An 18,293-nucleotide genomic window follows, 5' to 3' on the forward strand; every position below is an offset into this window, starting at 1 on the left:
TAAAGATTATTTTGGTAGTTGCATGTTACCTAGCATGTAAAAATATATATTTTATAAACAGTTTCTGGTGTAGTTTTTCCAGCAAAGTGGCTCAGAGTTCATTGTTTGAAATGCTCATAGCGCTGTCTGCTGCCAGAAACAATGATAGAGACAAGGCAAATGATATAATTGTATAACTTTTACGCAGCATTTTACCTGTTCAGCTGATATTTATCTACTTATGTCAACTAGTTACAGCTTACCGTATGCTCGATCAGAGCTTTTGTGACTCAAAATTGACCTTCAAGGTGTGATTACACAAACAGGGAAAATTGGTGCAATTAGTCTTATTTTACTTAATAGGATTCTACTTAATATTATTCTTGCTCTAAGTATAAATTTTTTATATACAAGACTGCATTCAGTTCTGCATCCAAATGAAGAAACCAAGCAGGAAGAAATCAAATATCTGCCTATCTGACTTTGTTGTAAAGACGCAGATGCATTTTTAGGTCATTCAGGACTCTTGGTATGCGTGCGGTGGACCTTTTCCCTCTCTGGCGTCTCCCAGCTAACAGCAAGAGAGGGAACTGCTAGTAGAGCCCCACTATGGGTTGCAGGCCCCAGCCACTGCTCCAGCTGACCCTTCGGGCCCAGATTCAGCCTCTAAGCTTTAACCCCATCCACAGCTGACTGTCCAGCTTGAATTATTATTCCTGTCCTGTGTGCTTCCACTGCAGATGGCTGTTTAATCAAAGCTTGAAGTTCTAATTTCTTGCCTTAGGGACACAGCCGAGTTTGTTGACTTTACTGACTAAAGTCATCGGAAAACCAATACTACAAGTTTAGTGCAAAGTGTGACGTTATGACTTTTAATCATTAATGACAATTGACCTTAAGATGAGTGAAAGAGTTATTTATGACCATTGAAGTGTTACAGGGTCAAGACCATAATCATTTAAAAAGAGTTATTTTAGATCATTTCTAGGAAATGCATTATTTTCATTGCCCTGGGTTTTCTTGAATAGTACCTTGGATTCGTGTTTGATTTCTTTTTGGTCCTAGTGTTGTTTTACTGTGAAGGTTAGTTTTCTGTTGCGTGTCCTTCTAGTTTTATTTCTTTATTTCCTCATTTGTGATTGTCTGCTCTATAGCAATTGTCTTCTCTTGTTGCTGATTGTTTTCACCTGCGTTTTGATAATCAACCTCTTTGTATTCTGTCACAGAAAAAACAGAAGTTTCTTCTGTGATATCATCTGATGTCATGCTTGAGGGATATAACCTACTGAGGTTTTTCATCCTTATTTTTTTCACTTGTGCTTCTCATTATTTAATATTTAGCATTTTATCACTCACTCAGATAGGCCGAGAGAACAGTCAGTGATTTTTCCGGGCACCAGTGGTTACAATGGAAAATGTTACTATTTGACCATTTGGCAACTGGTTCCTGTTGGTTGCTACCTGTCATTAGGTAACATTTGCTTGAGAAAACCTCTTTGTGATTGCTTTGGTCACTAGCGAATTGTCACCTTTGGCTGTAGTTTACATAGACTTGTCTGCAAACGTTCACTGGCTGCCAACCAAGCAGTTGTAAAACTTGTAAAAGTGCAATGCAAACTGTAATAAAAAAATCTTCCCCTCCAGAGTAAATGTTGTAACTCAGTGTTGCAGAATGATGTTTCAAAAGGTGCAGCTTTTACTTTGAAAGCAAACAGTCTCTGGTTCCAGTTTGTGTTGCACTTAGCACAGTTACACTATCATTCTTAAGAAGTAGTTGACTAGTGTTTGCAAACAAGTCTGTGTCTTCCATGCAAACTATTGGCGACCGTAGGAATCTGCTAGCAGCCACAACACTCGCCCAGAGGATTTTAGTGCAGCAGTGTATGCCTCCAACAACCACTCCAGTAAAAGATTTTTCCCCTGGTAACTGGTGGTTGCTGGTGGTCTAACCATGTTCTAGACGAGGGGTCTCAAACTCCAGTCCTCGAGGGCCAGTGTCCTGCAACTTTTCCATATCTGCCTGCTGCAACACACCTGAATAAAATTAGTAGGTCATTAGCAAGACTCTAGAACTTGACTGCATGCTGAAGTGGCAACCCCTAACCCTACTCAAGTAAATTTAAGTAAATGTAAGTGTTTGGAAAAATGTACTTCTATAAGTACTTTTATTGCACCATGTTCATTCACTCATAAGCTGCTGTAACATGAATCAAATGGTTGAATTGCCATCTCAGCATGCAGTCATGTGCTATAGAGTCTTGCTAATGACCTACTAATTTTATTCAGGTGTGTTGCAGCAGGGACACAGAAAGTTGCAGGACACCAGCCCTCGAGGACTGGAGTATGAGACCCATGTGAATTGGCCTCCAGGAATTGATTTCACTGGTGGTGGTTACGACTACAACCCAGAAACCATCCACGATCTGGGAGTACACATTTTCCCCTCACAATCCTTAGGTTGTCAGATTGTTGGTAACTGGTCTTATAGACCTGTGTGGCGGGGGCCTTATTCAGTAGGGTCACTACAGGATCAAATGTCTAGCATCATATAGTTAGTGGTCATGTGACTGCAAAACCTGAACATATAGTCCATTCTTGGACTTTGTTGTTATGCTTTGCTGATGAGCTCTGCCATGTTTTGAGCTTGTGGCCTTTTTTTCTTTTGTACCATTAACACAATATGGTTGGGAGGTACGGTGAAGTGTTACACCACCATATCACTGTTGGCACTGTAGCCTCACAGAAAGGAAGGTCTTCAGTCTGAATCTGCCAGCTGTCAGAAGCTTTTCTGTATGGAGATTGCATGCTCTCTCCGGGTGCTCCAGCTTCCTCCCATATTTCAAAAACAAGCTTGTTAGGTTAATTGGTGATTCTAAGTTGTCTGTAGGAGAGAATATAAGGGTGAATGCTTGCCTCTCTGTGGCAATCTGTCTAGGCTGCCTCTCCAACATGACAGTTATGATAGGCTCCAGCCCTCCTCCGACCCCAACTTGGAAAAGCAGTTAAGAAGATAAATGGATATTCTTGGCCCAAACATTTAAATGAAAGCACTTCAAATGTGGAAAAACTATGGAGAAATGATAAAAGCTATTTATGTGTTCTTTGTCATGATGTATGGTAGCCCACCATACACCATAAAATAAGTGATTTTTAAACCTTATGATATTTAAACAGGAGTGATAAACTCAGATGTTAAAATCACTTGACTGGAGTTCATGTTTACGTATTTATTTATGCAGCAAAGTTTGAGAATCATCACTGATGATTCTGTGGAGATAAGAAACACAGGGACTGGGACGTTTTCGCAGGTTCTGTGTTTTCCTTCACATTCTTAAAGCTTATTGCAGAAAGAACAGGAGCTTTTTTATTCAGTACTTAGCTCATTGTAGCTTTAAGGATTTTGCTCTCTGGCTAATTGTTTTTATTGAGGCATTAATTATGAGTTTTAAAGCTCTGAGTACTCCATGCCAAGAAATGTGTGTTTTTATGCGTTTGACTAACTTGCTCTTTCTGTGTTAAAAATGAAGAGTGCATCTAATGATTCGACTGCTGATGTGGCAGTGGAATAAATTGATTCATTATTTTGATATAAATTTCTAAAGTTTAGCCATTTTAACAGACATTTGATAAGTAGTCTCCTAGTCACTGTGATTGCTCTAAACATGCTAGAGATTTATTGCATTATTGCATTGTCAGACTTCATTACATACAAAGTATAAAAGTTGTAGAAGAAATACATTGAAAATTAAATGTAGTTCAAAAACAAAACACTACACCAAATATTCTTTATCACACAGCCACCATTTGACTATTTAATTCTCTAATATGCTGATATTTACTGATCAGGTCTTGGTATTAGCATGCTATTAAGCACTTTCTATGTAAAGACAATTTTTTGCTCAGAAATGACCACAAAAATAATACAAAATAGTTTTTCTTTCATTTGTGCTTTTTTAAGACGCCCTCAGTCCTCGTCATCCTTGTGCGATGTGCTAACCATTCAGCAGTTGCAACACTCACATAACAGAGCAGCACCTGACCGCAGGCTCATTCATTTATCCGCACTGGTTTCCCATTGATGCCTCTCCTTATGACTGAGGCCCAGAGGAATCTCCACCCAGGGGACCTTTCAACAACAAACGCAGCCAGCTATGACAGCAAGCTGCTTCTCTGAATGAACAACAATGTCATTCCAGCAGTGTGTGTGTGGCTGTCCTGTATTTGTGTATGTGTGTGTGTGTAGTCAAACACCACTGGCTAGTAGCAGCAGAATGATCTTGTGACCAAGGCCACTTAGTGACGCTTTGGAGCTGGAAGTGGACTTAACTTTTGTCCACTGATTGATTTGTCCATGCTATTGCTTGGTTAGAAGACCTACCAATGCATCAGTGACTGAACAAAAAACACTGAAATAGTTGTTTTTACCTAGAAATAAGTCTGTTTTAAGGTGCATTTCCACTTTGGTTGAGGTGCTGTCTCAATTCAGTAGCTTGGTACACAATGTCACTGAGTGTATCAAGATTATTAGTTGTAAACAGGACATTATCTCTAAATTCTAGGCTGAAATATCTCAGATCTTGTGAAAGGCAGTTTAAATAACCCACATTAAAAATAGGAAGGCGTCTCTTTCAGTCTTTGCACTCAAGTTTGATCATATATTTGGTGTCCGCAACAGAATAACTGTTTTGTTTTGTTGTTAAAATAATGCTAAACAGTAAAAATAGTAATCACAGTAGTCAGTTTCAGTTTTGTGTGTCTGAGTGTGTGTTCACATGCAGTTGTATATTTGTCCATGCAAATGAATCTTAGGTCTGTTTCTCAACTGTTTAGTGGATTGACTGGTAAATTACAGGGTAAGTGAGTCAGTCAGTGAGTCAATTGTTCAGGCCAGTGTTCATCTCTGTCCAAGTGACCCTGATTGTTTATATTTGTGTCAGCTATGAACCTGAATGTGCGTACTCGACATTATGATTGTTTGGGAAATGATAATTGTTTTTAAAATCTGAGCTGTGTTTCCCCTCATTTCCCCCACAGTTTCTTACAACATCACCCATTTGGAAGTTGATCAGTGATCGAAGTCAAAGCAGTTTGTTTTGTTAGTGAGAAAGCAAAGCATGCGTCATCCAGTGATACAGTTCCCAAATATCACATGTGCTGATGAGTATCTATGAAGGTTATTGTTATTAATTAAAAGAAATATAGGGTTAGTTGTAAGTTAAGAGGGTTGGTATAGTGAGCAAGGTCTTGTCTAGTAAAGAGGAAACCACAAAAATGGTTAGCATGGAGCTTCGGAGCAGAGTTGTCCTTCTCACCCCTGAAGAAGAAAGCAGAATGTGGTTTTGTACTGTGAACACAAGGCCCAGATGTTCCCAATAACTGGTGAACTGACCACCTACTTGGCATCTGCAACACAAAACACAGAGACAGAAACTACTACATCAGTATATCTAAAATGAGGATTTTTACGTGTTTGTTTTGAAAAATATCTCTGTTAACATAAAAATGAAAAAAAAAGAAAACACCTCAAGCGCTGTCAAGTGCATGCCAGAGCAACAGATGGCGATATATACAGAAACTGAAAATCTTCACCTTTGAAGGAGTTTTTCAAAAGCTTTGTTTTCAGTTATCTAAAACAGCATTTTTGTGTGGACAAAAGGCTAAAACGCATAAAAGAAAAGCTATGTTTACCAAAATACCAATGTATATGGAGACAGGGCTAAAGACAGCTCACCAGTGTAGCAACCAAAGGATGCAGGAACTTTGTGATATCACACAAGCTGATTTGTTGCTTTAATTTCCTGTCAGGAGAGAAATTCAGAGGTGATATCTGAATATTATCTTTGTAAAATTTAAAAAATGGTGCTTTTTCATAGCTTTGTGATATTTCATTGAGGGATACAGTATATGTATATAATGCTATTTGGTGGAGAGGGACTTACAAGATGAATCATTGTAGCAATCTATGTGTGTAATCGGACAAGTAAGAGATTAGCTTACTTGGAAACCCCCCCCCCAAAAAAAATCTAATTACTGGTTAAACCAATATTTATGAATGAGAATCCAAGTTCACTTTTTGTTATGTTGCCAGGACTGAAGCCCATAGAGTCTATATGTCTTAGAAGCTCAAAAAGATCCTTGAGCTATCTTTTAGATGTTGTAAAGCAGCAAAATGGAATGTGGGGAGGATGATGTCTCATAATACAAACATCTGTTTTCCTATCTATCTATCTATCTATCTATCTATCTATCTATCTATCTATCTATCTATCTATCTATCTATCTATCTATCTATCTATCTATCTATCTATCTATCTATCTATCTATCTATCTATCTATCTATCTATCTATCTATCTATCTATCTATCTATCTATCTATCTATCTATCTATCTATCTATCAATCAATCAGCTGGGCCTACGTCCTCACTTTAATATTGACAGCGTTTTAGTAGGTAAAGGTGAATGCTTGGACATGAATTGAGCTGCGGTTTGGGGAAGGCCTCGAAGGGGACTGGCGGCGGCTCCCGGGCCGGGCAGATCCCCATGTACTAAATAGAAGTGAAGAAGTTAAAGAATTGACAACAAGGAGGGAGGGAGGAGGTGGGACACATAAACGAGAATGAACAGTTGCAGAACTAGGGGGAAACTATATAGATGGCAACCGGAAGGAGCGTGTTTAGAGGCGTGGTCCCGCTCCTGAAATTCAGATACATAATCTCCATATATATATATATATATATATATATATATATATATATATATATAGAGAGAGAGAGAGAGAGAGAGAGAGAGAGAGAGAGAGAGAGAGAGAGACAGACAGACAGACAGACAGACAGACAGACAGACAGACAGACAGACAGACAGACAGACAGACAGACAGACAGACAGACAGACAGACAGACAGAAAGGAAGAAAGAAAGAAAGAAAGAAAAATTCCTGCCCCTGTGGGCGGTCTGTCCTTCAAACTTGGGTCCTCTACCAGAGGCCTGGGAGCTTGCGGAGCATCTTAGCTGTTCCTAGGACTGCGCTCTTCTGGACAGAGATCTCGGATGTTGCTCCTGGGATCGCCTAGCTTGGGAGTCACTGCACTTAGTGCTCCGATTACCACTGGAACCACTGTTACCTTCACCCTCCACATCTTCTCAAGCTCTTCTCTGAGCCCTTGGTACTTTTCAAGCGTCTCATGTTCCGTCTTCCTGATGTTGCTGTCATTCAGAACTGCTACGCCGATCACTACGGCTGTCTTCTTCTGTTTGTCTGCCACCACTATGTCCAGTTGGTTAGCCACCACCATTTTGTCCGTCTGTATCTGGAAGTCCCATAGGATCTTAGCTCTGCCATTCTCCACCATCCTAGGGGGCGTCTCCCATTTTGATTTTCAATCCCCTCAGTTCTGACTACCCTCTCTTCATTATCATCCGACTACACTTCTCCAGTCCGAATGACATTCCCATGTCATCGCTGTATATCCTAGTGGTATGGATCAGTGAATCGATGTCTTGTTCACTCTTGGCATACGGCTTGATGTCATCCATGTAGAGGAGGTGGTTGATGATTGCTCCATTCCATAGTCAGTATCAGTAGCCAGTCTTGTCAGTGATCTCACTGAGGGGGTTCAAGCCTATGCAGAAGAGCAGTGGGAACAGTACAGTTTGCTGTACTTCTTAGGCACCTTCTTCATCGCACCTTTCTAAAGCTCCGATAGTTGGCTAACCTCCCTCTGTCCTTCATATGTGGTACTGTATCCGATACATATCTGATGTTTTAGAAAGCGACTGCTGTTTGAACGGTCATGTCACATTAAATCCGTCTTTTACATCACTGACACAAGACAGACGTCAATTATCAGCCCCTGGAGAAGCGCCCGAGAAGACATCGCGAACGCTTCCTGGCCATCCAGTGTAGATTTTAGTGAAACTGTTGGGAAGACAACGTTGGAGAAACGTGAACATTTTATTTGTACTGTATAATCTGCAGATTCTGACAGAAATCTGCAACTTGAAGCACCGCTCCTCTCTAAAACAGCAATAAGGATAATTATTAGGCCATATTTAAATAACAAAATAACTTTATAACTTAAAGCAAAATTGGGAAATGTAAAGTCCGAAACAAGTCTTTATATTAAGGGCCATCAGTCAAACAATACTGTTTGGTCTGGGTCTAAACAGAGCGCGTTGTGTGTGACGTCTTCTTTTGCCCATGCGGGCTACTTTGAGGGCCGTGAACGGTTCACGCTAGAGCGTGCTTGCTGTCACATTTTATATGTAGTGTGAACAACCAGACAAAAAAGTCGGATTTGATCAAAAAATCGGAATTGAGCATTAAGACCTGCAGTGTGAACGTAGCCATAGATATTTAGTTAATTAAGGGAACAGTCGAAATAAAGTAAGCGCTCTTGTTTGACCTAATCTCTGTATCATTTTTGTAAATACCCTTTAGCAAACTGCATGCACATTATAAAGTTTGCACAGGATCAATAAAGGTGCAAATGCCCCCTGTGTGATTTATTAAAGTGAAGTTGACGGAGCCTAGAGCAGCAGCTGCTCTGCCCCTTTAAGTAACCAATTAAGGATCATTTGTTTCCTTATTTATATTAATCTCATGAATTCCTCAGCAGGCATTTCATGTATCTGTTTTATCTGTAAATTCCATTTCTGTCTCCAGATAATACAGGCCACAAGGTGACACTATTTTATTCAGTGTGTATTCAGTCTGAATGTTTGTGTAAATAAAGAAGCTGTAAATAGCTGACATGTTACCAGGGTAAAGTTTTTATCCATGTCAATGGAAAAATGGGTGAGAATAGCCTGAAACTCTGCTCCTTTTTTTCACGGGAGGTAGATTTAGAAGAAAGACCATCCAACGAGTTCCCATCACCCTAACGTTGCACTATATTTGTCAGGGCTCAAATATTTGGAAAAACAGGGGGAGAGCAAGACAGGGAGGGGGGCAGTGATGAGTGTCCACAACAGATACTGACCCCTCATACTCCCACCCCAAGTCTCTGAGCCTTACGTGCCTATTTATAGGGGCATATTGCGCTATGGAAAAATATGACAAAGCTGCATTCCATAAATAAGCTGGGAATGGTGGAAAAGAGCACATGGCTTAGTCTCTGAAGGCCTAAATGGAGGTTCTCAGGCTTGGCTTTGGGGTATGGATGGATAGATAGATGGATGGTTTATTGGTTTGGCTTGGTAGAGTTATCAAGAGTTGGAGCGCTTTTAATTTGGATCTTTGTCAAACTACATATGAAAATGGGCCTATTAAGAATATTACTTCCTGAATTATTGCAACCCCAATTTAGATTTTTCAGAGGTTCTTTTATTATGGTGACTGGCATTTTGGTGACTGGTTGACTGACTTTGGGGACCCAATGACTTTCCCTTTAGTGCCTCCATTTTTTCCACCTTTAATTACATCACATCACATTGTTCTGGCTGAAGCTTTGGTCTGATATCACTTAGAATAATTTGATTAAACAACTTAATGCACAAAATACTCTTATTCAAAAATCAGTTTGGTTAGGTGACAAATACAAGCACTACAACTTTTTTTATAACAGGTTATAATCAGTTGAAGGCTATAAATTCTGTTTACATGTGAATAAAAAGTTGCAGTGTTACCATTAATGGAACCATATACCCTATCTCTAACTAACTAAAGTCACTTTCCGCTTCTCTCAGTACACACACAAATGCACACACACACATACGTGTTTGCACAGTAGTGCCATCCCAGTTATTTTGTCTCACTGTCCCACAGATGAGTGCATACTTTCCAGTTTCCCACAAAGACAAAATAACACACAAACAAGAGGAAAAAAATGCAGCTTCTGTCTTCCATAAATATATTACGAGACAATGACAGCCTGTTTATTTATAGCTGCTTCGCTGCCGTAGAAGCAGTGGGGTTTTTTTGTTTTTTTAAAAAAGAGGGAGTGGAGGTAGAGAGTAGAAGCTAACACTCTGGACCTTCTGGAGCCTGGAACTTGGCAGCGAGCCTCAGGGAGAGTGTGTCCTTGTTAAGGCCAGTCGTCTAGGGTCCTATAACCCACCACTGCTGCCTGACATCTGGGGCTATCTAGCTGGGCTGAGGCTGAATGCATGCTGGGTAGTCCAGCGCACAGGCACACTGCACACAACAGGGTCAAGGGTCAATTCACTTTCAGTTTCATCTATTAAGGAAGCCTGTTGAGAACTACAACACAATTATTACAGTTATTCAGTGCTATCTTTGAACATTTCTGAGAAATGTCAGTAGCCCTGTAAATTACAGTTTCGGTTTATATTTGTAATTGGGTGAACTGAAGTAAAAAGCACACAGCGGATTATTTTGTTTTCCTTAACAACAAAGCAGTAGAGGTGCACTACCAGGAAGTGCTTAATCCTCTTGAGTAGACAGTTTAGCTGTTGTTTAATACACTGGCAGCATAAGGAGAAGGATGTACATCAAAAGGTCTGCTCCACAGGGCCATACTGAGGTCACGCACCCACCCTCAAATCCCATGGAAATTTTCCAGTGTTTAATTGACTCAGCTCTTAAATACAGTTTGTTTTTTTTAAAGTTTAGAAGAGTATTCATTCATTCCGTATTTCCTAATTGTGATTGGCCATGAATATTTAAATTAAAAAGTGTAGCTCTGTGAGGAACCTTAGACCAGCTACACAAGCTAAACGTTAACATCAATGATGATGCTAAGTCATGTAGTTATAACTAACACCATGGTTGTCATTTTTTCTGTGTGCCACCAGCACATTTGTCACAAACAAAGAGTAATGCTGAGGCTAATTGGTCACAGATTTTGATAGGCAATCTTGTCACTTATCCATGGCCATCTATCTGGTAGTTGTTGAGAAATTTCACGCAGACTGTGGGGAAAAAGTCAGTAGATCATCAAAGTGAACCAATCCATCAAGTACTGGAAGATCATCCACTAGTGATGAAAACTCATAACAGCCATTTCATGAGCTGAAGATATTCAGAAAAAGGTGAAATAAAGTGGACCCATGGTTTTAGAGCTGCAACATATTCTGTCAGTGCATATCCTTTATTTATAATTGGCCTAATGACACATAAAACATCCAGTATAGTAACAAGAGAAAACTATTGGGTGTATCATTTTCTTATGACCTCTGTTATATATAACACAAAATTTAGAGTCACTTTATATCGCAGTCCATGGGACAGACTATAAACTTTGCATAAACATGCTTCTCGCTGTAATCGCAGCTTCCCACTGAGTTTCATCCTTGTGTCATTATTAACTAATGACGCTTACTGCCTCTGCTGAAACCCTTACAACAGAGTCATCAAGTCCTTTGGTGCTTTTGGGATACCAATGGCTGAAATTACAGATGTGCAAAGATGTTAAGGTAACCTCTGTGACTATTTATGAGGTCTGGTAGTAGTAATTTGTAATTTCCCCCTCTTTGGTTATGTATGTGTGGATGAACATGATTTTATTTTGCAATTTGGGAATTATTTTGACATAAAAAGTCTTCCTACTCATGTTCATCCTCAGGTTAAGCCAGTTCTTCCCATAAACACGATAAAAGGTTAACAAGATAACACAAACAGTATATTAAATGGCAAACTGCATCCCCATACAACATAAGTAATGATAATGATTAATGTTAATAAATAACATTTTACAGTATTTACCCAGTTACTACGTTACTCGTGCAGCTGAAATACATACATACATTGTGGAAGTAAGAAAACTTTTCCCCAAAGAAAATCTGAAAAGTCTGAATTGCAGCATTTCTTTCTCCAAATCCAGTATTTGTTTTATAAACATGAATGGTCCATTTGCAGTTACCCATGCCATATGCAGTAATGGCATGGGTAACTGCAAATGTAAAACCTATGAGCAGAAGGTGGTTTCAAACTGTGCTCTGATAACAAGCTGGATGTTTCTTCTCTTGGAAAAACAGAAATCTTATTGACTTTTCAGATATGTAATTGTTTTTTTTAATTTTCAGTTTTAAATGCAGCAGCAAACTGTTTTCACTGACAATGGTTATGGTTAGTTAATTTCATTTTAAACTCTATGGTGTAAAGACAGAACAGCTGTTGTATTACAGTACAAACCTAGACTCCATAACTTGTGTTCATTAACATGAGTGAAGTGGATGCCATTAGTGAGAAAAAAGCGAGCATTGATCAGTTTCACTCTGCAGTGCTGTGCTGTGCTAGCCACTCCATTTCTCTTTCCCTCCCTGGGCAGTTTAGAGTAATTGCATGCTCAAGGACTACAGAGGTCTGATTGCTTTAACCCATGAGGTGCCATTTGTGTTTGTCTCAGTAAAAAAGCACTATGCTGAAGATATCATTTGTATGTTTTTTGACACTCTGGTAACTAAGATTTTCTAAGGCCTTCTACTTTCAAGCTCTTTGTGTTAGTGGATTTATGTCCTTACATTATTAATACCTCTCTTAAGGGATCTTACGCTGCCAGCTTGTTAGGTGTAACCTGAGTATCTTTCTTGAAAGCATCAATTCTCCATCTAGCACTCACAACATTCTCACTTTCAGCTTCTGGCTACTGAACATTGTTGTGCTGTCATAGTGTTGTGAGGAAGCAGTGAGATGCTGTGCAGTATAACTCTGTTGGTCATCAGCTCAGACATCCTTTCAGTCTTTGCTCGCCTGCATCGAAGCAGTAAAAATGAGCTGAAACAGCAACTGAGACCAGACCCTGTGATGTACCTGTGTTCTCTCAAAATAAACATACTCCTTTGTGCACACAGACGCTCTTGACACACGTGCATGCACACGTACGCAGAAGCACTCTGACGTCCTCCATGTTTTTATACCCAGGTGTATCTGCATGCAAACGGCCCATTCCGAGACAATCTGATCACACAGCGGAGGTTCGCCCGGTCTGTTCCTTTGCTTGGTGAGAATATCGCCAGGGCGGAATGGAAACTTCATTTTGCAGGGGCTAATATTAGCCTAGGCCTCTGGAAAATTCCTTTTAAATGATCACAAGCTGAGAAAAGTCAAAGAATTTGTTTAGTGTTTTGCCTGACAGTCGTCTCTGCATACACGGCAGTTTATTCTTTTTTTTTTCAGATGGTACAGCACACAGGAGGGTCCTGGGAACACAGATGTGGAAGGAAGGAGGGCAAAAGGGGTTCATATGATGAAATTTAGGATTGTTTGATTGTCTGTCTTGGTCTGAATTACTTTTTCCTGGCACTGATAACAGTTTAACCCTTACATTAGCAAGCACTGTATCCCTGGGTACAACAGTCATGCCTTCAAATCACTTTGCATCACCTGCTCTTTGTGTGATTTTGAATCCCCATAATCCCCGCTACCCTGCTACCTAACTTATAATTCCTCTTTGCTATACAGAAAAACTTAGACTATATAAAACATTTATCTATGATACACCTCAGATTGGTACATTAGACATGTTTACTCCCGCCTGTTTCTTCTCTTGTATAACCAAGCTCACTGTGTGAACCACGTTTAACCGTCTATAACATATGACTCCAACTTTATGACCTGTGTATGTGCATGTGTGTGTATGATTTGCTAGGAAAATCCCACCTGGCCATAGTTCAGAGGGTGAACAATGAAGGTGAGGGAGACCCTTTCTACGAAGTTCTGGGTATTGTCACCCTGGAGGACGTTATTGAAGAAATCATCAAGTCAGAGATCCTCGACGAGACTGACCTATACAGTAGGTTCCCCTCTTTAAACTCAACTTTACAACAGATACAATAAGTTCACGAAAAATAAAACAGATGATAAAATCCCTGAGAATTACCACGCTCCATGTCACTTAACAGCATTTTTGCATCTTTCACCCAATCATTTTAATCTCTAATCAAAAGCAATATTTCAAGATGCAACAGGCAGCTGTTGTCATTGCTCTTTGTCACTCTGACTTGGTGTCCACAAACTCTGGAGAAAATGTGCAGTTTACAAGCTAAATGTTCAAGTTTCTAACTATGTATATCTGCTGTTTGGTGCCTTGTGGGTACTGTGGGGTAGAGCCGGTTTGTGCAGTTTTTGGTTCACACTAATGAGTGCAGCGGGACTGAATCAAAGCAGTAAAGCTGGCTGCCAGAAATTCTAAATATTGGGCTAAAAACATCTCTGCAGAGCTGCAGTGATAATGTTCTATGGGTTCTTGCCTATGAATGACAACTTTCTCATTATATGCAGATAATGGTAGCTTAAAACTCCTGTTCAAGAATACATTTGTGAGATGATGTGCTAATTGGAGTTTGTTGGAAATTGAGTTGTTTTGAAAATGATACTCTTGGTGAGCATTTTATTTACTCTTAATTTACACCAAGTCATAAAGATCTACTTTATGTTTTTTTACTGAGAAGATTGTCTTGTTTGTGTTATGCACCCAACAAGCTTCTTTTAAAACATCTGATTTTTTTTCCACAAGCAGAGATTATTTTCAAAAGATATATATAAAGAGTTTCTTAACATGACTTTTATTTATTATTTATATTTGACGCTCTAAAGCATCTGCTAAGTTTATTCAGCGTCTGAAACAATCTGTGTTAGCTCCTCTGATTGGCTGCCTCTTGCAAACATGAGGTTTAAACATTAGGTGTATGGATCGATCGATCTATCTATCCATCTATCCATCTATCCATCTATCCATCTATCCATCTATCTATCGATCTATCTATCTATCTATCTATCTGATCTCCTGCTGAATTTGTAAGTTTATTTAATTTAAAAAGAAATAAAAAGTCTCTAATTTCTATTGCAGTTTAAATTTTATTGGCGTGAAATAAGATTACCGGGCAAACTATGACTGTGTTTCTTGTAGTCACCAGGTTTACACACATCTCTTGCGTTTGGCAAGCTTCAGCTCCCTCCATGGATTTTCTATAGACTGAGGTCTGGAAGCTGGCTAGTCCATTCCATGACTTTAACGTTCTTCTTCTTGAACCACTCCTTTGTTATCCTGGTGGTATGTTGTGGGTTGTCATGCCAGAAGACATATCAACGACCTCAGTGTTCTGGCTAAGGGAAAGTGGTTCTCCTCCAAGATTTTATGATACATGGCCCATTCCATTGGCCCCTCAATTAGTCCAAGTCATCCTGTACCCTTAGAAAAACAGCTCCAAAGCATAATCTTTCCATGTCCTTGCTTGACTTGGGGGATGGTGTTCTTTGGTTCATTCTCAGCATTTCTCTTCCTCCAAATATGGTGGGTTGAGTTGATACCAAAGAGCTTGAACTTTATTTCATCTGACCACACCACTTTCTTCCAAACCTTCTCCGAATCATTCAGATATTCCCTGTAAAACTAAAGACAGGTGTCTACATGTGCCATCTTATGGATTTGGGTGGGTGGGAGGTGCTGTTCTTGGTGACTCTGTTCCCAACTGCCTTTTTGGGTTGATCCACCACCTTTCTCATTTCTCATTCTTCAATTTCTGAATAATTACCGCAGTAGTTGTCACCTTCTCACCAAGCTACTTGCTGGTCTTGTAGCCTGTTCCAGCTTTGTGCAGGTCTGTGATCTTCTTCCTGTTGTCCTTTGACAATTCTTTGGTTTTGCCCATAGTGGTGGAGAGGTTGGAATGGAAAAAAATGATTCTGTGGACAGGTTTGGTTTATACGCATAACGGGTTGCCCACATGGCAACTCATGATCTGTGTGGCCATATGGCACACAGGTCAAATACTTAATCAATGACATGCAAATCAATTTCTAAATCGATTTATAACGTTTTTGAAATGTGTTTTGTTCTGGATTTTTGGTTGGTATTCTGTTTTTCTCTATTAAAATGAGACTGCAATAAAAAGTAGAGATTGTTCATTTCTTTGGAAGTGAGCAAAACCTACAAATTCAGCAGGGTATCAAATAATTATAGGAGTCAAAATACATTCATAATCATGGACAACCATAATCATAATAAATATTTTACCTTTGACTTTGTAAAAGATGATGGTATCTGTGTACATGGAGTACGTGCCAGTACATATGGCCTTCTGTAATGCCAAGAATGTGGTAACAGTGTAGCCGTCCTATAGCTCTGCTGTAGTTCTCAGAAAGTCAGCACTGCTACTTTTATGGAAAACAGTAATCAGTGCAGGGTAACTCAAGTTTAGTCACCTTTTGACCCGAAATGACTAGCTCAGCGTCTGAGGAGTGTCGTGGACTGATCTTTTCCTGTTGCAGCCAACCTGTTGCAGGTTGACTCTTACACCTGACTTTTCATTTTTCCCTCCTCAGCTGACAACAAGACAAAGAAGAAAATCACGCATCGGGAAAGAAAGCAGGATTTCTCGGCCTTCAAGCCTACCGACAATGAAATGAAGGTTAAAATATCACCTCAGCTTCTGCTGGCTACCCTGCGTTTCCTAGCAACAGGCAAGTGGGCTGCGTTGCTGCTTGACTTCCCCCAGTGTGCCCTCAGCCCCTCACTGTGGGGAAAGTGTGTGTGTGAGTGTGTTTGTGTGCCCATACGGGCTTTGAGTTTTGGGCAAGTGGGTGTAGGGAGGAGGAGGAGTGAGTATTTGTGTAGAATGAGTATCCGTTGTGTGCGTCTATGTGTGAGGGAATGAATTGTGCGGGGACTCACAACAAGTGTGCTGGTATGTATGTGTTAATGTGTGTGTAAAGAGGTGGAAGGCCTCTCTATAAGCCCGACACAGGATGTCTGCAGAATGCACACAGGTCCAAAAAAATGCAGGCGTTTATTTGCTTGCGTGTCATGCACAGAAGGTTACATGTTGAGATCTTTGCTCACAGCTTTAAAAACACCACCCTGTTTGCTTACACTCGTTCCTCAGTGACATCACGTCCAGGATTTTTGGCCTATAATCGCAGTTCTCACACAAGTCGACATACTTGGTTACTTACTAGCGTAAAATGTGAAATATTTCACCCGCTTTCCCTCGGGAAATGGATTTCAGAGCAGGCAACAAGTACTACTACACCAGCAGCAGCGGTTCACTATGCCTCATTGCAGTTGGATTTGCTTTAGAACTTTGACCTGGCAGCTAAGCGTTGATTAAGTTCCTCTAAAGGCTATTAGGGAGTTTAGTTCCTGGTGGTGGAGCCAGCAGCCAGCTGACACATATCACCGCTGATGAGTTGAAGGAGCTGATTGGCCCAATAGGTGGTTGAAGAGGACCAGACACAATGAGGGGGAAGGGGGGTGTCTGTATTAACATTTATTTTAATTTTTGGCCCCTTATGTATGGCTCTCACCTCACAAAAATGCAGTAATGGTTTATCTTATCTCTATCTCTGTCTCTCTATCTTAATTGCCCCTTGGGGATAAATAAAGTCTTTTTGACTTTGCAAGTTTCTGCAGCAGCACAATGTTGCTAATATTTTGTATTTTTGTTATCATGTAAAAACCAAACCAATAAAATGTTAACTTTATTGTTAGGATGTGGTTCTTACATTAATTGTCTCTATTTAATGAATTGATTTGAGGGGGAAATGCTTACTTCAGCAATATTCTGTCATCCTATTAACTTTAATGAAATTTGGCTTGGTCATTCATTTGGAGCTTTGTAGCCGACAGATAAACGGCACTGATCGCATGCCTGTGATTCATCTTTCGCCTTAGCGAGTAATTTGTCAGGCACTGCTATTTGTACTATTTGTTTTACTGCAGCAGATGATTTTTCCAGCTATAGCTCTCATTTATACTTTACATAATTATCATATGACCACTTTGCCACTTTCATCCACTGTTTAAGAGCATGTTTCACCTAGTTAATGTTTTTTAAACTTTTGTGTAAACCAGAGATAAGATAAGCTACAATTATCCAATATCTGTTCAACATGCGAGACCCATGGTGACAAATATTTCCCATTTTATCCTGGCTGAGCAGATAGTTGAATGCTAGTTCACTGAGTTTAGTTTCCCTTATGTAATCCTCCCATTGTCTTTATGACTATGATACCGAGTGGGTCCGATCTTCCCTGCTATCCATGGACAATATATGCTTTAATTTTGACTTTTAGAACATACGGAATTGAAGCTCAGAATTTAAGTGATTATCCCTAATAGATTACACAAGTGATCTATTTCTATATCCCCTGTTGTGATGTTGGAAAAATAATTCAAAATAATCTACATATATCATTACCCTAAGCTCAATATATTTATTACCATGCCATCAAAGTTAATCACCTGTGATCCATTTTCTATTAAATAATCCACTAGGTCAGTGATAAATAATGCAAACAACAATTATACATTTGACACATTTAAAACCCTACACAGACTTGAAAATACACATGATTTGATTTTTTTAATCTTAAAATTGCCCTCTAGTATGAGATTTTAATCTCTGAAATTCCTTAC

The 18,293-nt window shown here is 39.6% G+C and overlaps 1 protein-coding gene across 2 annotated transcripts in view; it reads left to right on the forward strand.

The window, feature by feature from the left end:
• The window catches only part of cnnm2b (cyclin and CBS domain divalent metal cation transport mediator 2b), a 44,570-nt gene that overhangs the window by 13,976 nt on the left and 12,301 nt on the right, over positions 1–18,293 (forward strand). For both annotated transcript variants that reach the window (XM_039613015.1, XM_039613016.1), the window contains exons 2-3: positions 13,527–13,670; positions 16,202–16,339. In XM_039613015.1, the coding sequence (XP_039468949.1) occupies positions 13,527–13,670; positions 16,202–16,339 (282 nt within the window). The remainder of the gene's footprint in view (positions 1–13,526; positions 13,671–16,201; positions 16,340–18,293) is intronic.

The sequence above is a fragment of the Oreochromis aureus genome, linkage group 6 (assembly GCF_013358895.1).
Source record: "Oreochromis aureus strain Israel breed Guangdong linkage group 6, ZZ_aureus, whole genome shotgun sequence".
Taxonomy (NCBI): domain Eukaryota; kingdom Metazoa; phylum Chordata; class Actinopteri; order Cichliformes; family Cichlidae; genus Oreochromis; species Oreochromis aureus.